We start from the raw sequence: 26,701 nt of genomic DNA on the forward strand, positions 1-26,701 counted from the left end.
AGACCGCACTTGGGGGGCTGGAGCGTGGTGTGCAAAAGCCTACTTGTCCCTACCAAACCTGCTACTCACCAAGGGCTGATTGGGAGAGTAAGTGTTATATGTCGTTGGACTGTACCCGTCAAAAGGTAAGGGACTGTGACAAAACATAAAATCTGAGTGAGGGGAGAGTACAGAGTTTGAGCAGAGAGGTAGGGGCCTCTTCTCCTAAGAGCTTCTTGTTGTGACAGGCATTCAGAACAGAGGCTATTTCCTGAAGAAATGAAGAAAACAGGCCTGTTGACTTGGGGAGAAAATTTCAAAGCCCTGAAGGAAAATGAGCTGTCTCAACTCCTTTTTAGATAGAGGTGGAGTATGGGAATGAGACAGAAACAAAAAAATTGTTGGCAAGTGTATTAAGTTTGGCTAAAACAAAGAATAATGGGTAGAGGAAATATTAAATCAAGAGGCTCATTTCTTGACATTTACGTTTATGAAATATTCCAGGTACTTTTAAAAATCATCTTCCATTAAATATATTTTAAATTTGTAACAAAAACTCTTGTTAAGTCCCCATAGTTACTTATGACTTGGTACATTCGATAGCAGTGAAAGTTAGAGACCTAAAAAAGGAAATTATTCTTGGTATTGTAAAAACAAGTCAAAATGAATTAGTTTTAATAGTCAGGGAATCATTGATGTGTATAGTTGTCAAAAAATGTAAGAAAAAACCAACCAGTATATTATAATTTAACCAGACATAGGCATAGATGATGTTTACTTTTGTGTTTTCAGAAGAATTTTAATACAGGAATTGTTAAATAAGGTACTATATAAATAAAGTTGCAGAAGAAATGCCAATTTTATTTAAGAGAGTAAATGAATTTTTAATACTTTGAAATCATTCAGCTATAAGCAGTCAGTACTCTACATAGGGATATGTGTTTACCTATTAACCAAGTTCCCAAATGATACTATTTGGTGATTCTTTATTACCCTGATTTTATTTGCTATATAAATTTGAATTAATAAAAATGTCATTTCTTTTTGAATAGTGTGTAATTCAAAATTTTCACTAATTTAACCTAGACTTCTCTCCAATTAGTTCAGGTCGAAGAGCCATTCCTGCTGAGACCCCAGCCCTCTTAACTAGAGTCTGACTTAATCTCGGGTTATTGATATTATTGTTATGGTGCCATGAGTCTGGAGTCATCCTGGTTGAGCTTGTTTAGTCCCTAAATGGCTCCAATGTTTTGGTAAAGAGCTGGTTCTGAAGCATCTGTCTCTTTAGCTCATTGTGGCTAGTACCGAAAGAGATACCCCAATCACCTATGAAGGCCCTAAGGATTCAAGTTGATGTGGAAAAAATTAAAAGCACTGTCTAGAAAACTCTGCCACTGGAATTGGCCTAGCAAAAGAGAGTGAGAGAAAAAAGAAAGGTCTAGAAAATTTACTTTCTAAATAACCAAATCTCAAATAAAAGATTTAGCAATATATTTTTTAAATGAAGTTCCTGCTTAAATTTGTCTTAAATTTATTCTTGGCCTATTTAAGTGGCAATGACAGATTCAAACAGGCAGTGTGGCTCCAGAATTTTTTTTTTTTAATCACTACACTATACTATCTGGGTAGTCTAAGCAAAAGGAAGAATACATTCCAAAGTACAAAGGCAGGAGAGTATAGGGTATGTTTAATTAGCAGTTCGGTTTTTAACAGAATGCAGATTACAGGTAAGAGAATAATAGGAGGGAAGGGCGGAAAATTAGGTTGGGGTTAAATCCTGAAGGACCTTGACTGTCAGGCTCAAGATGAACTTTATATCAAATTTACAAATAAAAGATAGTCCTACAAATAACACTGCATAGTTCATAAAAAGGCATCTTGCTTTAATTTTTCCGATGTTATGTATTTGTCAAATGAACTTTAATATGTTTTTAATAGTTTAACAAATTATTCTTAATTTGTTAGACTTCTAAAAAAGCTAGTAGAATCTTCATTTCCATTGAATTTAGAATATAATTTTCTAAAAATTCAGATCGTTGTTTTTCTCTTTTGATACTTTGAGTTCTTTGATTAGTTACTTACAAAGTATTGCTGATTCTTTTGTTTGTCAAAATACAATATCAACAAACTTGTCGTGATTTATTATTTTGTGTTTATAGATGATTATTATGGTTGATATGGCAAAAATTATTTTTGCTGGAGTGCCAATTTTATTATGATATTTCTACTCCAATTTAGCTAAGTATGAACCTATGCCATTGTATGCCAGCATAATTTGGAATTTAAAAAGTCTGATTCCTAATATACTTCAGATATAAAGAGCATACTTTTGAACATCCTCAAAGTATTAAATCTTCATATTTTGAAAGTAGATGTGATATCTAGATAGATCTAGAAATCACTTGGAGACAAATCTGATGTGTAATCACACTAAGTGATACCACAGTGATACCTGTTTTCTTGGTGATACATATGAAGGCAGTTCCAAAATATTTTGAGCATTGATAGCATAATTTACATCAATGTATAACCTTCCAAGGTGACTATTTTCAAATCAACATTCGTATGAATTTAGTCATGCTTCATTCAGTATTCACCAACTGCTGACTACCTGCCAGCTCCGGTTACTGAAGACGCTCAGCCTCTAGGTGTAGCTTCCCACCGCCCACACTGCCCTGCCTCTTACCAAATGAGAACCAGGCGAGAGCTACTTCCCAACTGATGGGGATTTAGAATTAATCTGCTTTTCCTAAATACAGTATCCAGTGTACTTACTGAACCACAGCCTTCCTTCGTAACCTCCACTGGGACATTAGAAAGCCTCTGATGGAGTGCCTGTTTCCTTTTCTCTTTTATAGCTGTGATGTTGAGCCCAGCCTTATTCTGAACCTTCCTCTAGCTGCCGACTCCCCCATAATACTCAAGAACCCCTGCCTCCTATACCCCCACCTATGGACCAGGATCCTACTTTACCTAAATAGGCCTCCCTGTAACCATGGCTATTCAACCTTTCTGCCGAAACACTGCTCACGTCCTGAAACTCTCGCTGCCATGTCACTGCCAAGCCCATGAGCACGCGTGAATAGCAGCTCTGATTGCTAACTCAGATGCTATATTTGGCACTTCTGAATACCCTTCTTCTGGGTTAGTTCTACTGGTTCCAGTTTCTTCCCTTCTCACCAGCCCACCATTAAGCTCTAGCAAGCCTCATCATCGTGTACCTGTGGGTGCTGTCACTATGTGCCAAATAATAATGATATGTTTATAAAGCTTTTCATATTTCAGCAAACTCTTTTACCTATGGTGCATAATACGGCCATCACAACAATATTGTAAGGTAGGTAATGCTGGAATAGTAAAACAATTTGGGCTATATTTGTTTTTTAAAAGTCTCATTGTACAATTTCAATTCAAAATACCATTTATATCATTGCATCTGATATCTGGATCCATTTTTCCCTTTCACTGTCAAAGGTAAAAAATGTTTCAATAAACTTTTTGCTTTTAATGTTAAGTAAATATTTAATGAACACATAATCATCTAGGACTTTAAAAATATAAACAGAAGCCTCTTTGTTTAATTTAATGTGTCAATTATTCATTTCCATAGCAGACTACCAGACCATACTGTGAGAGAAGACTGTTTTAATCGGCTCTTATTTCACCTTTTCCAATTTAATGAGTTTTCAATGTAATGAGTTTTATCGTTAAGTTATTCGACATCATTATTAGTTTACATGATGTAGCCCAGAGTCACAGAGCTAGGAAGTAAACGATAGATACAAATCTAAGCAACATCACTCCAGAGCCCTTACTCTTAACCACTATGATATACTTGCCTCTGTGCTAGATCTATAGGGCAATTTAACATTTGTTTCATACCCTTGACATCTCCGATAAGCATTCAGATCAGTTTTCCTTTTAAAAAGGAAAGTCAAGATAATGGTGAAATATAATAGTAAAACAAAAGGTTTGTAAAACGCCATTTACATGCAGATTGATTTTGAGAGGTGATTGTACCAGCACACTTTTGAGAATTCCTTTGTAGTACTGTTCTAGGCACAACACAAAAATTTTAGTGGATCATTTAATAAAAGTACTAAAGAAAAGCTTCCTGTGAATTAATTTTCTAAAATAATATTCAAAAAATATCAGCAGAAGTGTAGAAAAGATTCCTATTATATTTATGCCCAAATCACTAACAATAGGCCTAATTCTACAGTCTTTATTCAGGTTATTCATTAAAGTGTGACACTCCCAAGATTTTTAAAGATCCTGAATTCCTACTCCAAATATAATGGTAGAGATTATTTAAAAGACGGATGTCTGGTTGGTAGGATTACAAGTAGTTGTGATTCTCTTATTTCTACTTTTAATGTATTATTTCCTAAAATTTCCACAATAGACATATATAGTATCACTATTATAATCAGAAAAAAGCAATTTATTTTGTGTGAACTTTCACTAAAGTTAATGAACCAACCCACTGGAGGTCTCAAACAGCGATATAATGCAAGGCATCATCAAGGGTTGATTAAAATTTTAAATAAAGCAGAAGATACCGGCCTGCCTGAGGCAAAAGTGTGAAATGAGTAAAGTTCCTTGAGATATTCCCCCCAACAAACATCCTTTTCAGTTCACTAAATAGGAATATACAAGCTAGACAGCATATATTAGACAGATAAAAAGGTAGTCTACAAAAGTATGTTTCCAAATAATAATGTACATTCTACATGACACTGACAAACCCTTTCTCTTGGAGTAGAGTTTAAGGATGTACATTTTTAACTAACTCCCCAAGTGACCTTTAAACACACTAAAATCTGAGAACCACTATGTAGGTGCTCAAGAAATGCTTGTTAGATTGAGCACGAAGTTTTAATAAAGCAAGCTGTATACTTGCGTTTACTTGCTGCCCCAGGTCTGTGAGTCAGCAAAATGCATATATTTGAAGGAGTTTACAAGGATTTTCAAGGAGGAATGAGAAAGAGATAATGGAGTGACCCAGGGAAAGGAGGGAGATATGACAATTTAGAAAAATCTTCATGTCTTAAATAAAATAGAAGACTAAAATACCTCTTTCTATTATCTTCTTCCTCAGAATATGGAATCTGAAAATATGGAATCCGAAAATATGGAATCCGAATATATGGAAATGGAAACCATTTCCTCAGCTTCAGCTCTTCAGGCTCTCTCTAAGCTGCTTTATCCAGAAGAGGATGACTTTGAGTCCGGACAGGTGGTTGTATACTTACAGATGAATTAGTTCTGATCACACTAAGTTGTGAAACTGTATTTGAACAACTTGTTCCAACCTTGCTGTGGGAGCAGGGCTCTGTCATCTAATACATTCACAGGAGGTTGCAGGACTGATTATGCATGAGAGTATAACCTCTAGTACATTTCTAGCAAACATAATTATATTTTTTCTAAACTACCTGAACACTGAATAGGAAAATAGTTCTGTAACTATGGTAGCAATAGCCACATTTCAAAATGTTTGTCATTTATATTTATGGCCAAAGAATGCTTGACAACCATTACAAAGAGTGATAGCTAGGATTTTTAAGCCTAGACAATATTTCTATAAAACAAATAATTTTAATTAGACAATATTAATTAGGCCCCCAAAACCCTTAATTTTAAAAAATTTGTCTACACATGAAAGCAGAACAGAAAATATTTTGAGCCAAATAAGGGGACAAACTAGCTTCAGCCTATTAAAATTGACTTCCGGCTCAGATAGAGCTGTGGAATCTAATTAGTTGAATAGCATTTGGGGTCAGGACAGGGAACCTCAGGGAGGCTTGCAGCAGCAAGATGGGCTTCATTTTGGGTAGGAGAGTCGCATGAATTGACCTTTGGCCATTCCACAGTCACTGCCAGTATGCTCAGAATACTCAAAATACTTCCATGTAACCCCCTGCTCTCCATTCTCCTCCTCCTTAGATATTAGCAAACCTTGGATATCAGACTGCCTATGTGAAGACAAACAAAATTTGCGGCAGAAGTTTCATACTATAGGTGCTTCCCTGGTGGCGCAGTGGTTAGGAATCTGCCTGTCAATGCAGGGGACCGGGGTTTGAGCCCTGGTCCGGGACGATCCCATATGCCGCAGAGCAACTAAGCCCGCGTGCCACAACTACTGAGCCTGCGCTCTAGAGCCTGTGCTCTGCAACAAGAGAAGCCACCGCAGTGAGAAGCCCGCTCACCGCAACAAAGAGTAGCCCCCACTCCCTGCAGCTAGAGAAAGCCCTCGCACAGCAATGAAAACCCAAGGCAGCCAAAAATAAATAAATAAAATAAATAAAATAAATAAATTTATTTTAAAAAGTCTCGTACTATAGCAGAATATATCAATTTGCTTTAAACTATTTTAATGTTCTTTGTTATCATGACCAGTTTACCATGAATAAACCATCTCCCATGAACATACATATCAATTTTCTCCTCCCCAAATTCTTTTTTGCCATAGTGTGGAAAAACAAGTAGTATAATCTAAATAGGCAGCCAATCCAGTGTCAACTAGATTGACACTGGATTGAGCTTCCACCCTCCAGGAAGAAGTTATGTGGAACAGGGCAGAATCAAGTAAGACATGCAATGGAAATAAAATTTGTAGAGGAGGGGAACTGAGTCAGCTTGGAGCCAGGATTAGGAACCAAGAAGTTTTAGTCAGGGAAAATTCTTAGTAGAGGCCAAAGAAGGAAAGAAAAAGCAGGCCATTAGTAACAGCATTGAATATATACAACAAATAGGACACAGAAGAAAAAGTTAAGTGCAATATATCAATAAGTTTGGGAAGGCAAACTCGTTTTTGCTACCTTAGCTGAAATAGAATGATAAATCCTGGGAAAGGTAAAGTTATGTCATATAGAAAAAGTATAGAAAAGGTAAAGTTATGTCATATAGATAAAAGTATGTCATATAGAGAAACAGCGATGTGGAATAAAGGGAAGTGGAACTTGTAACTAGAACAGATTCGGAGATAAGAATTTCCCCTGGTTACAAAGCCTCTTTCCTTTGGCATTTATGTATGGAGATGTTTATTTGCATCTAGAGGTGTTTCCAGGGGAAAGATGAGTGCTTATGAGAATAGAGAGACTAGAATCATTTTACCAAATTGTACAATATATAGAGGAAAATTACTATAATAATGTATGATTCTGTATATCTGGGTTATAAGCAATTTCGAGATAATTTGTCATTCAGCCACCACAGTACAGATATCATTAGAGGATATAGAATTGGGGTATCAGAACAGTGTGAGAAAAATTAATGTTTCTAATGAACTATTAAATTTTCCAGGAGAGAAACGGCTTTTCATTTTTTAACATGTATTAATCTTGGGAACTGTAGAACGATTACAAGAGCGATGTGTTTTTGAAAATACACTCACTGAAAACAGCATTTAGAACTGTTGCATACACATTGGTTTATTTACACTATCCCCACCAAGAATTGTTAAGAATATAGGAGATTGGGACGAGAGTATGTCTGTTGTCTCACGAGGGGATCTTAAGACCTTGGGAAATAAGGTTTACCACTCTGCACAGACAACGTAACAAGGATGTTCTAACTCTCTTACATATTGCAAAGTGGCATGAATTGCAATGATAAATTGCTCAGATAATTGGATGTAGATTCATGGTAGAGGCTGAAATGATATTCTTATAGAAACAATTGCCAGATGGTTTTTAATGTTTTTATCATCCTGATCCATCTTTTCACTTGAAAATTTTATTTTTAATCATTTATTTTCATTAAGTTAATAAACTGAAACTCCTCCTCTGCTCTGATATACTGATCCAATCATCACTGTCCATGGAGAGCATACCAATTTTTGTCAGGAATGTTCAAGTTTTTATTTCTATGGATTTTAATTTGCTGAGGAAGGAAGCACTCAACAAAACAAGAGGCCCTCAGGTTCCAAAAAATGCTTTATCCTGATTGACTATTAGTAGTATTAATATTCTGGTGATTAATAACTTAAGAAAAGCACTGCAAGTTTACATGACTTTAGTGATTTAAAAGAAAAAAATGTACAGAATATTGTCTTGGGATTTTCACATAAAAATGCCGGTAACACCTTACCAGCAGACATAGCACTTTTGAAGCACCTTTTGGAAAGCAATAGTTACTGTCTCAGAAACCTTTGAGATGTTACAGATTAATTTATAATTTATAGCTGTTGGAATAATTTAGCATAAAAAAGACACAGATGAGCTTTTCCACCAGCTTTCAAGGACAGACCCTATTCCTCTTGCCCAAACAGGACATTATAACTTGTGTACCTGTCTGAAGTCTTGGGAGATAAGGGCAGGGGCCTGGAAAAGGATACTTGGAGGTGCTAGTTTGCCAGGACCACGCAATAAGAAGTTTTGATTGCCAGCAATGGAGTGAATTGGAGCTGCAGAGTCTGACATCAGCAAGAACAATTAGTAAAAAAAAAAAATTGGGATTTTCTTGAAGTAACAAAGAACTCCTGACAGGGACCAATAAGGTGGTAGCCGCTATACTGATGGTGTAATGTGTGTTATGCTTAGCTGAAAAAAGAAAACTGTTCTTCTACTGGTGAGACAGGGGCAGTATGTCTGCTGTCCCTGTCCCATACAGGGGGTATGTCTGCTCGTACAGAAGATGGCAAAATAAACCTGAACTTGCATGAAGACTGAAGTGGTTCAGCATGTATTTGACACTATTAATCTGGCGTTGCTGTTTAAATCCACTAGTTCAGTGTCATGAGGTGATGGGACGAAGAAGTATTTCATATCCACAGTGGAAAGAAGTAAAAGCTATTATCAAGACTTTTTGCAGTACGTGGGCCTCTCACTGTTGTGGCCTCTCCCATTGTGGAGTACAGGCTCCGGACGTGCAGGCTCAGTGGCCATGGCTCACGGGCCTAGCTGCTATGCGGCATGTGGGATCTTACCAGACCGGGACACAAACCCGTGTCCCCTGCATCAGCAGGCGGACTCTCAACCACTGGGCCACCAGGGAAGCCCTATTATCAAGACTTTTGAATGAGTTGTTTGATGTCTAAATACTTAGACTCTATTTAGTGGTTTGTTTTTATTTCTATAAAACTTTCCCATACTTCTGTCCCCCATCTAACTATGACCAGACAACTGCCAAAACCCAAAGGGGTTGATGCTCTTATTCTAACACTTGGTTCTAACCTTCAAAGAGTTGAATGTGGCTCATTCCCCTAGCCCCAAGAATACATGATTCACTGGGCTGGAACTGGGGATTTAGTCTGATCAAAGATCAATTCTGCCTTGGGGTCTATTAAACCAAATACTTTTTGAAAGGACGAGGAAAACACATTCAAAATAATACTTGACATCTGTCTCTTGGTTATATAATAGCAATGGATAATGAAACTGGGAAGCTTAATGAAACTGTAGACAGAAAGCTTATCAAATTTAAAGTATCACTGGTCGTGCAAGTTATACAAGTAGTAATTACAGAATGTTGGACTTTTTTTCCTCTCCTCCAGTCAAATAGTTCATCTGAAATGGGTCCTGGGGATATTGGACCACCAAAAACAGAAGCGCTTAAAGGTAAGTTATTTAATAAAGCATATAGATCAATATAATCAGTATAATCTTCTCTTTGGGAGCAAAATGATAGGGAGAGTAATACTAACTAACACTAGCACTTATCAAAGCTGAACTCAAATAATTGTGGGAACGATGAACAACTATTTACATATAAAGATATTGTTTTTACTCTAGTGTTGCAGGTAAGTTGTTTTTCTAGTAATGGAAATTAATTTGCCTTGAGTTATTCACATTTTTTGGCATATTTCCTGAGATGGAAAACCAGGAAATTCACATGTGGTTAGATAACTTTTTTAGTATTTAGGGTCTAGGTACCATGACATTTAACTTCTTCACGTTCTGTGCTGCTATATTCTGGCAATTTCACAGAATTCATTAATTCATTCAATAAATATTTGTTGAGAGCTAATTATGTACCAGGTAGTATGATCATCTCTGAGACTACAATGGAGATCAAAATAGAAAGGTTCCCTGCCCCCGTTGAGCTAATAGTCCTTTGGAGAACACAATGAAACAAATAACTACACAATTTTATCTTAAGTTGAAAAGCTTATAGATTAAAGCCCATGGGGTGACTTATAAAGTCACGGGTCCAGTAAACTAGAATAAATATTTTTTGGGTGTTTTCCCAGTATTTTGGCCTATACATTTTCACAGAGTTGAATATTTTGCACATCTTTAAAAATGTAGAAATCTGTAATTCCGTTGGTCGTGATCACAGTTACCAAAGGGTGGACAGGGAGAGGAAATGAAGTACTCTCATCAATTTAGGTAATTGTAAAAGATTCTGTCTGGAAAAATGTTTAATAATGACTAAAATGAGGTCTGAGTGGACAATTTTAAAATTTCAGTTATTCTACATACTCAAGAGTCTATTTGCCTTATTCAAGAGATATTCACTTCACAGAAGACTAGTTCAAATTTGGATGTATTTCTGTGCTGCCTGTATTTCTGATAATGTAGGTCTAATAATCTCTAAATTCTAAGAACAATGAGTCATATGTAAAACATTATATATAAATCTGTAATTATGCTTTACAAAGCCCATGCTAGATGGAAGCAGATCATTTCAAATGAACTGGCAGAATTGAAAACCTGACAATCAGGTGCATTTCTGGGAATGCTTAACAGTAATCAAAATAATGTTCTGCACCTAATGTGGGTCTCCATTTGCTGCCGCAACAGTTGGAACAAATGCAAGCTGGGATTAAGCATGCCTATTTACTTTCTCTTTTTTTTTTTAACATCTTTATTAGAGTATAATTGCTTTACAATGTTGTGTCAGTTTCTGCTGTATAACAAAGTGAATCAGCTATACCTACACATATATCCCCATATCTCCTCCCTCTTGCGTCTCCCTCCCTCCCACCCTCCCTATCCCACCCCTCTAGGTGGTCACAAAGCACCGAGCTGATCTCCCTGTGCTATGCGGCTGCTTCCCATTAGCTATCTATCTTACATTTGGTAGTGTATATATGTCCATGCCACTCTCTCACTTCGTCCCAGCTTACCCTTCCCTCTCCCTGTGTCCTCAAGTCCATTCTCTATGTTTGCGTCTTTATTCCTGTCCTGTCCCTAGGTTCTTCAGAACCCTTTTTTTTTTTTAGATTCCATATATATGTGTGAGTATACGGTATTTGTTTTTCTCTTTCTGACTTACTTCACTCTGTAGGACAGACTCTAGGTCCATCCACCTCACTACAAATAACGCTAATTTCTTTCCTTTTTATGGCTGAGTAATATTCCATTGTATATATGGGCCACATCTTCTTTATCCATTCATCTGTCGATGGACTCTTAGGTTGCTTCCATGTCCTGGCTATTGTAAACAGAGCTGCAACGAACATTGTGGCACATGATTCTTTCTGAATTCTGGTTTTCCCAGGGTATATGCCCAGTAGTGGGATTGCTGGGCCATATGGCAGTTCTATTTTTAGTTTTTTAAGGAACCTCCGTACCCTTCTCCATAGTGGCTGTATCAATTTACATTCCCACAAAGAGTGCAAGAGGGTTCCCTTTTCTCCACACCCTCTCCAGCATTTATTGTTTGTAGATTTTTTGATGATTGCCATTCTGACTGGTGTGAGGTGATACCTCGCTGTAGTTTAGATTTGCATTTTTCTAATGATTAGTGATGTTTAGCATCCTTTCATGTGTTCATTGGAAATCTGTACATCTTCTTTGGAGAAATGTCTATTTAGGTCTTCTGCCCATTTTTGGATTGGGCTGTTTGTTTTTTTTTTGATGTTGAGCTGCATGAGCTGCTTGCAAATTTTGGAGATTAGTCCTTTCTCAGTTGCTTCATTTGCAAATATTTTCTCCCATTCTGAGGGTTGTCTTTTCGTCTTGTTTATGGTTTCCTTTGCTGTGCAAAAGCTTTGAAGTTTCATTAGGTCCCATTTGTTTCTTTTTGTTTTTATTTCCATTTCTCTAGGAGGTGGGTCAAAAAGGATCTTGCTGTGATTTATGTCATAGAGTGTTCTGCCTATGTTTTCCTCTAAGTTTTATAGTGTCTGGCCTTACGTTTAGGTCTTTAATCCATTTTGAGTTTATTTTTGTGTATGGTGTTAGAGAGTGTTCTAATTTCATTCTTTTACATGTAGCTGTCCAGTTTTCCCAGCACCACTTATTGAAAGGCTGTCTTTTCTTCATTGTTTATTCTTGCCTCCTTTCTCAAGATAAAGTGCCCATATGTGCATGGGTTTATCTCTGGGCTTTCTATGTTGTTCCATTGATCTATATTTCTTTGTGCCAGTACCATACTGGTTTTGTGCTTTGTTTTTGTGCCAGTACCATACTGTCTTGATTACTGTAGCTTAGTAGTGTAGTCTAAAGTCAGGGAGCCTGATTCCTCCAACCCCATTTTTCTTTTTCAAGATTGCTTTAGCTATTCGTGGTCTTTTGTGTTTCCATACAAATTGTGAAATTTTTTGTTCTAGTACTGTGAAAAAGGCCTTTGGTAGTTTGACAGGGACTGCACTGAATCTGTAGATTGCTTTGGGTAGTATAGTCATTTTCACAATGTTGATTCTTCCAATCCAAGAACATGGTATATCTCTCCATCTGTTTCTATCATCTCTAATTTCTTTCATCAGTGTCTTATAGTTTTCTGCATACAGGAGTTCTGTGTCCTTAAGTAGGTTTATTCCTAGGTATTTTATTCTTCTTGTTACAATGGTAAATGGGAGTGTTTCCTTAATTTCTCTTTCAGATTTTTCATCATTAGTGTATAGGAATGCAAGGGATTTCTGTGCATTAATTTTGTATCCTGCTACTTTACCAAATTCATTGATTAGCTCTAGTAGTTTTCTGGTAGCAGCTTTAGGATTCTCTATGTGTAGTATCATGTCATCTGCAAGCAGTGACAGCTTTACTTCTTCTTTTCTGATTTGGATTCCTTTTATTTCTTTTTCTTCTCTGATTGCTGTGGCTAAAACTTCCAAAACTCTGTTGAATAAGAGTGGTGAGAGTGGGCAATCTTGTCTTATTCCTGATCTTAGTGGAAATGGTTTCAGTTTTTCACCATTGAGGATGATGTTGGCTGTGGGTTTGTCATATATGGCCTTTATTATGTTGAGGTAAGTTCCTCCATGCCTACTTTCTGGAGAGGTTTTATCACGAATGGGTGTTGAATTTTGTCAAAAGCTTTTTCTGTATCTATTGAGATTATCATATGGTTTTTATCATTCAATTTGTTAATATGGTGTATCACATTGATTGATTTGCATATATTGAAGAATCCTTGCATTCCTGGGATAAACCCCACTTGATCATGGTGTATGATCCTTTTAATGTGCTGCTGGATTCTGTTTGCTAGTATTTTGTTGAGGATTTTGCATCTATGTTCATCAGTGATATTGGCCTGTAGTTTTCTTTCTTTGTGACATATTTGTCTGGTTTTGGTATCAGGGTGATGGTGACCTCGTAGAATGAGTTTGGGACTGTTCCTCCCTCTGCTATATTTTTGGAAGAGTTTGAGAAGGATAGGTGTTAGCTCTCTCTAAATGTTTGATATAATTCACCCATGAAGCAATCTGGTCCTGGGCCTTTTTTGGTTGGAAGATTTTTAATCACAGTTTCAATTCCAGTGCTTGTGATTGGTCTGTTTATATTTTCTATTTCTTCCTGGTTCAGTCTCGGAAGGTTGTGCATTTCTAAGAATTTATCCATTTCTTCCAGATTGTCCATTTTATTGGCATAGAGCTGCTTGTATTAATCACTTATGATCCTTTGAATTTCTGCCAGGTCAGTTGTTACTTCCCCTTTTTCATTTCTAATTCTGTTGATTTGAGTCTTCTCCCTTTTTTTTTTTTTTCGGTACGCGGGCCTCTCACTGTTGTGGCCTCTCCCATTGCGGGGCACAGGCTCCGGATGCGCAGGCTCAGTGGCCATGGCTCACGGGCCCAGCCGCTCCGCGGCATGTGGGATCTTCCCGGACCGGGGCACGAACCTGTGTCCCCTGCATCGGCAGGCGGACTCTCAACCACTGTGCCACCAGGGAAGCCCCTCTCCCTTTTTTTCTTGATGAGTCTGGATAGTGGTTTATCAATTTTGTTTATCTTCTCAAAGAACCAGTTTCTAGTTTTATTGATCTTTGCTATTGTTTCCTTCATTTCTTTTTCATTTATTTCTCATCTGATCTTTATGATTTCTTTCCTTCTGCTAACTTTGGGGTTTTTTGTTCTTCTTTCTCTAATTGCTTTAGGTGTAAGGTGAGGTTGTTTATTTGAGATGTTTCTTATTTCTTAAGTTAGGATTGTATAGCTATAAACTTCCCTCTTAGAACTGCTTTTGCTGCATCCCATAGGTTTTGAGCCGTCGTGTTTTCATTGTTGTTTGTTTCTAGGTATTCTTTGATTTCCTTTTTGATTTCTTCAGTGATCTCTTAGTTATTTAGTAGTGTATTGTTTAGCCTTCATGTGTTTGTATTTTTTACAGATTTTTCCTGTAATGGATATCTAGTCTCATAGCGTTGTGGTCGGAAAAGATACTTGATACAATTTCAGTTTTCTTAAATATACCAAGGCTTGATTTGTGACCCATGATATGGTGTATCCTGGAGAATGTTCTATGAGCACTTGAGAAGAAAGTGTATTCTGTTGTTTTTGGATGGAATGTCCTATAAATATCAATTAAGTCTATCTGGTCTAATGTGTCTTTTAATGTTTGTGTTTCCTTATTTATTTTCATTTTGGTTGATCTGTCCATTGGTGACAGTGGGGTGTTAAAGTTCCCTACTATTATTGTGTTACTGTCGATTTCCCCTTTTATAGCTGTTAGTATTTGCCTTATGTATTGATGTGCTCCTATGTTGGGTGCATAAGTATTCACAATTGTTATATCTTCTTCTTGGATTGATCCCTTGATCATTATGTAGTGTCCTTCTTTTTATTCTGCTCTGTGGTAGTTATTTCCACTATTTGATCTTCCAGGTCACTTATCCATTCTTCTGCCTCAGTTATTCTGCTATTGATTCCTTCTAGAGAATTTTTAATTTCATTTACTCTGTTGTTCATCATTGTTTGCTCTTTAGCTCTTCTAGGTCCTTGTTAAATGTTTCTTGTATTTTCTCCATTCTATTTCCAAGATTTTGGATCATGTTTACTATCATTACTCTGAATTCTTTTTCAGGTAGACTGCCTATTTCCTCTTCATTTTTTGGTCTGGTGGGTTTTTATTTTGCTCTTTCCTCTGCTGCATATTTCTCGTCTTCTCATTTTGCTTAACTTACCGTGTTTGGGGTCTCCTTTTCACAGGCTGCAGGTTCGTAGTTCCCATTGTTTTCGGTGTCTGCCCCCAGTGTCTAAGGTTGATTCAATGGGTTGTTTAGGCTTCCTGGTGGAGGGGACTGGGGCCTGTGTTCTGGTGGATGAGGGTGGATTTTTTCTTTCTGGTGGGCAGGACCACGTCTGGTGGTGTATTTTGGGGTGTCTGTGAACTTATTATGATTTTAGGCAGCCTCTCTGCTAATGGGCAGGGTTGTGTTCCTGTCTTGCTAGTTGTTTGCATTGGGGTGTCCAGCACTGGAGCTTGCTGGTCGTTGAGTGGAGCTGTGTCTTAGTGTTGAGTTGGAGATCTCTGGGAGAGCTCTCGCCATTTGATATTATGTGGAGCCAGGCGGTCTCTGGTGGTCCAGAACTCAGCTCTCCCACCTCAGAGGCTCAGGCCTGACACCCAGCTGGAGCACCAAGACCCTTTCAGCCACACAGCCAGGTACATGGGGATTTTTTTGTCTTTGGGAAGTCTGATGTCTTCTGCCAGCATTCAGTAGGTGTTCTGTAGGAGTTGTTCCACATGTAGATATATTTCTGACATATTTGTGGGGAGGAAGTTGATCTCCACGTCTTACTCCTCCGCCATCTTGAAGGTCCTCTGAATGGTTAAACTTTACTGCTACTATTGGAGGGACTCCTGAGGAGGCAGGGGGTGGCTGTGGCTCACTGTGGGGACGAAGACACTGGCAGCAACTGCTCTGGCAAGTACTCATTGGTGTGAGCCCCCATTTACTTTCAAACATTTAAATATGACATGTAGAAACCCCAGGCATGTGCTCAGTTGACATAAAGGACAAATAAGAGAGATTTTCTTTAGAGTCCATGTCTATATGAGGAAAATAATGGATTAAGAATGATCATTGTCTCTACTGTTTTCAGTTTCTTTCACTGATAATATTTTTAAAGAACTATGTCAGGCTTGCACGGAAAAGGTATCAAGGGTCTTTTAAATAGTAAAACACAAGGCAAGATAAAGTATTTCTATCCAAATCAGATTGATTGCATGTTTGATTTGTTCTTTTATGTAAAAATATTTTACGTATGATCCTATTTGTTTCTGAAAAAATGTGTAATATTTCTTTGCATATATGTTGTATATAATATATATTTTATACACAATGTTATTTTATGTACTAAATATTTATATGTTTTATATGTGTATATACACATATATGTATATATATTTCTGTAGATATAGATATAGATATAGATATACACACATATACAGAGAGAGAGAGAGAGAGAGAGAGACTGGAAAGATGTACACCAGAATGCTATCATTGATCATCTCTGGGTGGTTAGATTGTAGATTATTTTATTTTCTTCTTTTTGCTTATATGTCTTTTCCAAATTTTCTACAATTATTATTACAACTCTTCAATGTATTGGCTGTGTGTTGATTAAAAATTTAAGTCAATTGTTACGAATTTAGCTTCTCTGACCAAAAACCAAGCTAGCAATTACAAATAGAAAATATTTCACTTCAGTGATCCCAAACTTAGTGTGAAGAAGAACAGGAGAAATTTCAAGGGGTAAAACAGGCAAAAGCTTCAACTTTATCTTCCCTTTCTTCACAGTCATCCCTCAAACAAGTGATGAAAATAGTGAGCACATCTGGAATCCGGAGGAGGTTCCAGAAGGGGCAGAGCACCATGATGTGTGGGATATTAGAGAAACACCAGAGTAAGTCAAATGAAGCCAGGAACATGTTTTTTGGGGTTTAAGTTAGATGTGTCATCTGATACCAGTCTGTTTTTGACAAGATTCATAATGTAACTTCTACCACATAAAAGTAAGACTATGGTGACACACAGAAGGCACGTGTAATTGTTGAGTTTTTTCCTTCTAGAGCAGAAACAAATATTAAGACATAATACCTTTCTTTCAGTTATTATCTAACAAAAAGTGAAAAGTAGTCATTTCCATTATCAATTTATATTTAATATCATTTAGTTGTATAATGTGGAAGTAACAGTGGGTAAAACCAGCCCATTAAATTACAAGCATTCATACAAACTAAATTATTATGCCATGTTTTTGTGTCAAAGACTTGCTTTTAATTACTCAGTGTTCCACAATTTCAGTAAAAGGCTATGTTCTGCCACCAATTATCAGCTGTTACCTGGACTAATTTACTAGTTATTTTAGGATTATGTTTAGTATATTTTGCAAGCAGGATTAAAGGCTTGCTTTCTAGTCTTTTAGTAGAAATTATAAATATGAATTTTAGAATTATCATAAAAAGCCTTTCGTACTAATAAGTGAAATCACTCATACTGTTAAGGATTAAAGTGTGTTTACACACATAATTGAAATTAATGATTAAATACACTAAGCTTTAAATATGTATTTTAAAATAAAATCTTGTTTGAATATTTAGAATAGCTTGAAAAACAAAGGCAATATTTATTAAATTATAGTGTGCTTTATAATGTCTTGAAAACTTCTATGGCAAATGACCTGAGAACTTAGATGCTTCTATCTTCTATGTCAGTTCTGAAAATAGAAGCAGTGGGAGACTGCAGTTAATTAAGTAGAAAAAAAGTATCCAGCTTTCAAATAAACAATGTAAAAAAAAGTAAACCTCATAAAAAAAAGGGTATTTTAAAATGTTTCCGTCTGCATCTTAAGTATGAAGGGAGTGAATCTCAGGTTATGTTTATACAGTGCCCACACATCCCTATGAAAGGTAAGATTTAAGTCATTCATTTGTCACATAGTTTAATGAATGTCAAACATCCATATGTGGCAAGCTCCAAATCTGAGAAAATTTTAATTTTTCATCCTGATGTTTGATGTTCTGTAGAAAGAATATCCTTCAAAGCTTTAAATGAATAAGAACTCCAGTCAGGATATGAAGAAAATTGCTTTATAAGATTTTTTAATCTCTATTTTCTATGTTATGCAAATACATTTCGAACTGTCCCAATTGGTAAAGAAGAAAATGGGTAAAGAAGGTGAACAGGCAGATCACAAAAGAAGAATCACAAGTTACCAAATAAAAAATAATAAGGGCCTGAGCTAAGTCACTGGCCTTGGAGAGAAATATGAGGGTCTTTATTTGAGAGATATTTGAAGGAAGATTTGGTATTTGATTAGATATAATGAATGAGAGGAAAGCATAGCTAGAGCAAATCCATGTGGGAGTCCTGGGCATATAGATCAATATCTTTCTGTTTTGTTTTAACTTGGCTTCACCTTTGTGAATACCTGGTAGCTGTTACAGTCTATTAAGAAAAAAGTGTCCTATCTCAAATAGCTATTTACTGTTAGCCCTATTCCAACTCAGAGAAGTCCCTCTTTCATCCTTGGGCATTCCTATTTGCAAGTGGTCAGAAGTTCAATGTCTCCAGATACAATTTTCCAACCGCCTACTATATACATTTGCCTGGATGTCCCAAGGCACCTCACACTCCACACACCCTAAACCAAACTCACCATTTCCCCTCCACCTACATTCCCAATCACAGTTAGTGGCTTCACTGTTCACCCAGTCACCCAAGCGAGTAACCTCAGCATCATCTTTGATGCTTTCCTCTCATTCATTATATCTAGTCAAATACCAAATCTTCCTTCAAATATTTGTAAATGTTTACTTACTTCATTCCATCTAAAAAGATAGGGTAGGGACTTCCCTGGCGGTCCAGTGGTTAAGATTCTGTGCTTCCAGTGCAGGGGGTGTGGGTTCGATCAGGGAACTAAGATCCCACATGCTGTGCAGTGCGACCAAAATAAATAAATAAATAAAATTAAAAAATAAAAACATATAGTTCATTATGGCTGGGGGTTTCTATAAACCACTCTATCCCTGGCGTCCCAAATTTGGGGGCAAGGAAAGATTTATGAATTGTCATGTGTGAGGTGAAATACCAGGAAAACCTTTCACTGAACTAAGAATTCTGTAGGACTAGATTCTAAACACTATAGTTGTACCAGTGCTGACTACACTACCAGTGTTTCTACTGTAGAATTTTTGAGGTAGAAAACACAATAGAGATCATTTAGTTCAAACCCACCCCCTCCCATAAATTGTACAAATCCGGAAGCTGAGCACATGAGTTTGTGACTTAACCAAGATCACACAGTTAATGACAGAAAGTACTAAACCTGGATTTTCTAACTCTACTCTGAGGCTTAAATTTAACAGAGGAATGTTTCCATCTATCCATCAAACCCTGGATTATGGGCTCACTATTCTTCTGAGCCATTGTTTTCCAGGAAAGGACCTTCCTTTTTTCTTCTGCTTTTACTCTTATTAGAATCTTATTAGAAGTTCCCTCAATCTATTTTATTTGTATAGCCCTGAAATAGTCAAGCTTTATTTTTAGAAACCAGTATACACAACATAAATCCTGACAGTGTTAGGTATTTTTGACTGAATTTCTAGACTTTTCTTCCCTTATATTCTGCTACATGCCTGAAAAACTGCAAGCACTTTATTTATTTTGTCCTTTTATTTTTTGTAATAGCATGTCCTCATAAGTTTCTAGTTTTCTGCTCTGTGACAGGAAATTGCTCTTTCATTTGAGTCTCTATATCACTGGCTTTTTTTTCAGATATGAAATTGTGTTCAAACAGCAGGTGGGAACTGAAGATATGTTCCTGGGATTGACCAGAAAGGACCCTTCAACTGCGTGTTGTAAGGATCTATTGGTAAGCCTCTCCCCTCTTCCCCATTTTCCATTTGACCATTATAGTTAAATTGACTGTTGTATACATAATACCATAGGCAAGGCTGTAAACCCTTTAGAAATAGTGGTTGCTATGTTTGAGGTACTAAGGGAATAATAGGATAGACAGTTTAAAATTGGCAAACATGTACAAAATAAACTAAGTTTACACATGTGGGTAAGATTTACAAATAAACAGAATCATATGACATAACGCACTACTTCTAGTCCTAATAAAACTGCCCAATCTGGACTGAATTTTCTTTCATCCTAGTTCTGTCCCATACATGTCATCTGATTGGTTATTAATTTCTGATGAGTGACAGTCAATCAAAAAGTAATATTTCCTTCCCTGAATCGGTCTTATCTCTTATATCTGTATTTCTTTTAATGACTCAACTTACATTGGGGGACATAAAAGGGGATTTTTTCTTAAATTTTGGATCTGAACTACTGACTTAACACTCTCAGAAGACATCCAAAATGTTACTTGGCTCCCTTATCTGAATGACACTACAGCATGTTGAAGAGCATCCTTTGCCAAGCCACTGTTTCTGTATAATAACAGTAGCGATACAAACAATATCAATAAGACTTCCTTACTGGGCCTAACCAAGAGTGTGGAATGCAACTCACTTTGGCAATATACACTAGTAATTCTGGTGTTTGGTGCTGGGAATTTATTTTTTGAGATCAGGGGCTGTGCATCTGTATTTTCCCCTCCCTCTTTTATAATACTCTACAACACAGAGTACTGAAGTACCCATAGGAGATGCTTAATATTTTTCCTGAAGCAAAAGGTAAATGCATTCTCTCTTTTGCATAAACTTCAGGCTTTCTCTTATTAGCAAAATCTAAGACATTCAATTGGATCACATAACATAATAGGAATAGCGTCTTTAAGGACCTCAGGAGATTTTTCAAACTTAATGAGTTAAGGTTTCAAGTGATCTTGAAGTAATTAGCTCCCAGGGTTTTACCAGTAATATTCAAATTTCTCTCTCTTAAATGACTGTAAGATTATGTTTTTGATGTTTAGTATTGCGGATTACTCTAAACTCTAAAGAAATTCTAGGCCCTTAATAAATAAAACTGTTGTGAGCCTTTCCATTTCCCTCATGCAGCTTGCTCCCAGCATTTAATAATAAAGGTATGCTGAATGAAGAATCTTGGAAACTAAATCACACCTCAGAGTAGGAGTACACAATTTATCTAAAACTCAACATGTATGTACAGAAAAAGACTTGATCCCTCCGTCTAATGAGCTTGTAATTGACTGGGGAGACTAAACTAACATAAATGAACCCATTTTATTATTAACAATTAAACTCAGTGTTGACAATTTTAAGTTTGCCAGGAGTTCAGATGGTTTGGATAAGACATGGACACCTTTGAATGCCAGAAACAGATGAAACATTTGTTGGTGCCATGGCGCTTCACCACATGTATAGCATTCTTTTTCTCTTTCTTTTTCTTCATACATTCAATCTTTAAATACTACTACATACCAGACACTGTCCTAAGTACTAGGGATACAAAGACAAATAAGAAACAGTCAATTACCCTCAGGGAATTTACAGGTAATGAGATGAACACCTAAAAAGTCATTGCAGTTCACTATGGCAAGTACATATTTAGAGGCATATACCAGGTACGTGGTGACATGAAGCAGAAAGGGCAGAAGGGGATTAAACACCAGGTGGATAGGATTTCTCCAGTGGACAGCATTCCAAGAAGGGCATTCCAAACAGAGGTAAGAGCACATGGAAAGGTATCCAGGCATGAAATAGCATGACCTATTTGGGTAAGCATTGAGTGTAACAAGAGTAAAGAATAATTGTGGACAGTGGTGTACTGGTAAGCTGTCTCTCAAAAAAGAAAAAAGAAAACAGATTTGCAGCTTGAATTTTATCCTATAGGCATATTAATGATGACACCCACTGTCATTGCTTAACCCTGCTGGGAAGACTCCGACTGCAGAGGTTAATGACCTCATCTCAGACATTTCTTGCACAATTTTTAAGCTTATTATTCCTGTTAATAATATGGCATTTTTTCAACTCTAAGACATCATCAAATTGTAGATGTGCCATTTGTTTAGTAACATAGGAAAAATAGGTATACTACTATATTAAATATGCATTGTGTGATTCATCCCAATAACAGAAACATAAAAATGTGAGGAAAACTGCACCTTAGAATTGGCTAAATATGTTATTTGGGTCCTGGACCTGATCTCTATGTAACAATCTGACCCAGAGACTTTAAGAAGAAGCCCTCTGCTTAAGCTGAGGAAGGTAATAGGAACACAAACAATCTGTTTAAATACAAGAACTGATTTGGGGTTTAAAAATTTACAAGAACCACCTTTCCTTTACCCTCCCCAGACTCCAAATAAGAAAGCAAGATTTATGAGTCCTAAATCAAAGTGTTGATCCTAAACAAAATTCTGAGTTAAGAATATGTATGTCTTCAGCAAACCTTCCATCTTTTCCTTCTAACCCCAACCCAGAGAGTTCCATTATCCAAATTATGCCTGCTGCTCTACTCCTGAGTTTGTAGTTACCAAACTTCCCGTGCCTTAATCTGTATTTGGGCATTTTATTTTCTAAATAAAAACTGTATATATTTAAAGTATACAATATATTGATTTGGTATACATATACATAGTGAAATGATTACTACAGTCAAGCTGATTAACATATCACCTCTTCACATACCATTTGTGTGTGTGGGTGTGTGTGGTGATAGCACCTGAAATCTACGCTTAGCAATTTCCCAATATTCAATACAGTATTATTAACTATTGTCATCATGCTGTACATTAATTTTAGAGCTAGAACTAGGCCAGTGGTTTGCAGGTTTGTTTTGTTTTGTTTTTAGCTGCCAACTCTTCTCTTCAAACAAGATTCTGTGAGAAAGCCTAACATATAAAACATGTACTACTGCCTTGGTTAAAAGGGTGCTATCATCTATGAGACAGCTCCCAGGAGAAAAACTGAGGCTCTTTGTAACACAGTTTGAAAATGTTGATTTAGACTTTCCTCCTTATATTACAGTTGGGAAAATAAGGTCATGCTTACAATGCCTCTTACACTGATATAAGAGAGTCTAGAGGGCGTTTCCTCCTAGGTGACATGCATGTTTTTCCTTAAACTTCATGAGTAGAATGCCTCTGTCTTATTTTATTTTACCTTAAATTATATTTTCTCTTTTATCTTCTATACTCTCCATCCCTCCCCACAAGACTTCTACTATAATGGATTTGATACATATCCTTGAATACATATTTATCATTGTTTTCTGTAATTTTTAAAATTCAACAAATACTTATTGAGCATTTACTACAGGCCAGACCCTTGACATACAGTGTTGAACAAAATAGATATAAGGTTCTCCTTCTCTGCAGGTGCTTAACTGTTAAGAGGTCAAATAGTCCATAAGCAGCAGCACATATTTTCTTTTTTTTTTTTTTTTTTTTTCTGTATGCGGGCCTCTCACTGTTGTGGCCTCTCCCATTGCAGAGCACAGTCTCCAGACGCCCAGGCTCAGCGGCCATGGCTAATGGGCCTAGTTGCTCCGCAGCATGTGGGATCTTCCCGGACCGGGGCACGAACCTGTGTCCCCTGCATCGGCAGGCAGACTCTCAACCACTGCGCCACCAGGGAAGCCCATCAGCACATATTTTCATACATCCATCCAATAAGGAAACAAGTCCGAAAGGATATAGTTGATTACTTATACAGGCGGCATAAGCAAGATCAGCATGGTATCAGCTCCCCATGTCCCTTTGCCCCACAGGACAACATTGAACTACAGGAGCCAGATGACAGGTGACACAAGTAGTGAGGCACTCTTGCGGAAGAGCCAACTATAGACTGCAGCTAAGCTGTTTAACAGCCTGCCTCTATACCCAGGGGAAGGGAGGTGGAAAATCCTATGCCTCATTGAAACATCATGGCATCCTCCTGCAAGATAGGGAGCCTCCAAGGTCGAAAGACAGATAAGAAACAGCCTTGAGGCAACTCCTCACAAGACTGCCTATCTTCTCATGCTCTAAGAGAATCACAGGATGTTCTCCCAAGACCTAGGGCAGACTGAAGTTGAGCCTTGCTTATGTGGCCTATGTGAATAGTGCACAGTTGCCAGAATGCCATAGTGGAGCCATTTCCCTACATTTACAGCCCATAAATAAAAGTTTCTATCCTGATTGTCTTCACTTAACATGATATAGTAACAGAAAACAATTTATATAATGCTTACTATGTGCCAGGCATTTCTCTAAGAACTTTGCACATAGTAACTCATTATTCCCCATGCCAAAACTCTATGAAATAAGTGCTGTTATCCCCATTTTACAAATGAGGTTACTGAAGCACAAGGAAGTTAAATAACTTGCTTAAGGTCACACATTTAAACTCTGGCAGAACTACGATTTGAGCCCAGGCAGTTTGAATTTGATAGAAGTGATATGGGTACAAAAAAGAGGAAATCCAAGCAGACTTCACAAAACAGGTGGGATGTGATGACATTTGAGGAACATAATAGTTTGCCAGGGTGGAACAGCTGTCTAAGCAGAGTAAACAGAATGAGCAAAGGCATAGTGCTGTGAAAGTATATGATGTGTTTTGAGAACTATATGTGATGTTCTTGGAGCCCCAGAATGCACTGGTGTGGAGTAATAAAAGATAAAACAGAATACCCAGCTTAGAGGTAGTTGTAAAAGTCTTTGAATATCATACCATATGCTGTGGACTGAATCGTGCCCCCCCCCCCCAATTCATATGTTGAAACCCTAACTCCCAGTGTGATGGTATTCAGAGATGGAGCCTTTGGGAGGTAATTAGGTTTAGATGAGGTCACATGTGTGGGGCCCTCATGATGATATTACTGCCCTTATACAAAGAGATACCAGAGCGCTTGCCCTGCTTGCTTTCTATCCCTGCCATGTGAGCACGGTGAAAAGGCAGCCAGAAAGAGAGCTCTCACCAGAAGCCAACCATGCTGGCATGTCTGGCATTCTCAGACTTTCCAGTCTATAGTATTTTGTTATGGCAGCCCAAGCAGACTAAGATACCATGAAATTTGGACTTATTTTTATGGGCATTAGAGCTCCTAGACGTTTTAAAGTAAGTGAGTTAAACAAGTAGATGTGTATTTCAGAGCAACTCTAGTTGTTGGTGGAGATTATGGTAAGAGATGAGTGTGAGTTTGGGAGACTGGTGATAGGAAAACCAGTTGATAGACAGTTGCACTAATTCAGGTAAGAGAAGTAAGAGCCTGGACTATGGCAGTGGAGATAGAGAGGAAAGAATGGTTTCAGTAAACATTTTAGAGGTACAGTTGACCCTTAAACAATGCAGGGGTTGGGACGCCTACCCTCCACACAGTCAGAAATCTGCTTCTAACTTTATGGTTGGCCCTCCACATCTGTGTTTCTGCATCCATGGATTCAACCAACTGTAGATGTGTAGTATGTATTTATTGAAAAAAAAAACACATATAAGTGGACCCACACAGTTCAAACCCAGTGTTGTTCAAGGATTCACGGTAGTATCGACAGGATTTAGAAAGTGGTTGAATGTGATATGTAAGGGAGAAACAGGAGTCAGATTTCTAGCTTGAGTGACTAGGTGAATGGTGACGGCATTAATCGAGATATGGGGAGGTAAATTGGTTTATATCTGGATGGTAGTCTTAGAGATTTTTTAATTCATATTTGCTCATCTGAATTTTCTATATTTTTTACAACTACTATTACTTTTGGAATGAGAGTAAACAAAGGTGGTTTCGTTTGTGTTGTAGGGATCAGGTATGGAATGCAAAAGAGAAAGAAGACAAAGTTCTATAAGAAAAATATTAAGTTCGGGTAATATTGAGTTTGAAGTGCCTGTAGAAAATCTTGTTGGATGTGTCCAGCAGGCTGTTAGAAATACAAGTCTCTATGGAATTCAAAGACAGAGAGTAGAGATGTTGATTTTCAGAGTTGGTGTTTGCTCTCTGCAGGGGTTAGAATATAATACCACAGAGTGCTGGCTTTCATCAGGCTTGGAATGAAGTAGAACTGTTTTTAAGTAACATGTGTATGTTTGGAGAGGGGGAGGAGTTGAGGGGGATACTAGGAAACTTGCAGAAATGGGACTAACCAGGGACAGAATAAATGGCCCTTGGGACGGGGTCAACAATCAGAAGACATAGTTCTAACAGAGACATTGTAAATTCTAACTCAAGTTCCAGGCTAGGTATTGAAAACTAAGAGACATCGGCTCAATGAAATGAGGTTGGAATTGTGACATGGCTTTAGAAATGCAAACAATGATGACGGGGAAGCCAAAAAGCTGTCCTAGAAACAAGGTGGGAAGAATGAGAACCTGCCTACCCCTGAGAAACAGGGATTACTGAGGTACCTGACCTCTTGGGTGCCAGTTGGGGAGAGTGGAAAGGGAATTTTAGGTATCAAAGATATGTAAGCAGATAGCCTGGCTTCCCCATAGGACTATTTGTGGCAGAAATGGGGATGGGTGCAGTGGGGAAGTAGGTCAGTGGATTTCCATTTTCACCCATGGGTGTTTAACAGCACACTATCTCTAAAATCCAAAAATGAATGGGGCTAGGTTTGTTGATATTCTGCCAAATGGCCCATCATTTGTCCTAGGAGTGGGGACAAATCTGCAGATGGCTTGATACTCTTTTTGAGCTGCCATGGATACATAAT

The 26,701-nt window shown here is 37.4% G+C and overlaps 2 protein-coding genes across 2 annotated transcripts in view; one reads left to right on the forward strand and one right to left on the reverse strand.

Moving 5' to 3' along the window:
- Positions 1-3,049, reverse strand: part of NUP62CL (nucleoporin 62 C-terminal like) — a 67,234-nt gene extending 64,185 nt beyond the window's left edge. The window contains exon 1 of the mRNA XM_032618953.1: positions 2,953-3,049. Coding sequence (XP_032474844.1) covers positions 2,953-3,049 — 97 coding nt within the window. The remainder of the gene's footprint in view (positions 1-2,952) is intronic.
- A 2,025-nt stretch (positions 3,050-5,074) lies between these two features.
- The window catches only part of DNAAF6 (dynein axonemal assembly factor 6), a 37,699-nt gene continuing 16,072 nt past the window's right edge, over positions 5,075-26,701 (forward strand). The window contains exons 1-4 of the mRNA XM_032621028.1: positions 5,075-5,218; positions 9,479-9,542; positions 16,894-16,999; positions 19,873-19,969. Coding sequence (XP_032476919.1) covers positions 5,084-5,218; positions 9,479-9,542; positions 16,894-16,999; positions 19,873-19,969 — 402 coding nt within the window. The 5' untranslated portion in view covers positions 5,075-5,083. The remainder of the gene's footprint in view (positions 5,219-9,478; positions 9,543-16,893; positions 17,000-19,872; positions 19,970-26,701) is intronic.

Source organism: Phocoena sinus, chromosome X, assembly GCF_008692025.1.
Source record: "Phocoena sinus isolate mPhoSin1 chromosome X, mPhoSin1.pri, whole genome shotgun sequence".
Lineage (NCBI taxonomy): Eukaryota > Metazoa > Chordata > Mammalia > Artiodactyla > Phocoenidae > Phocoena > Phocoena sinus.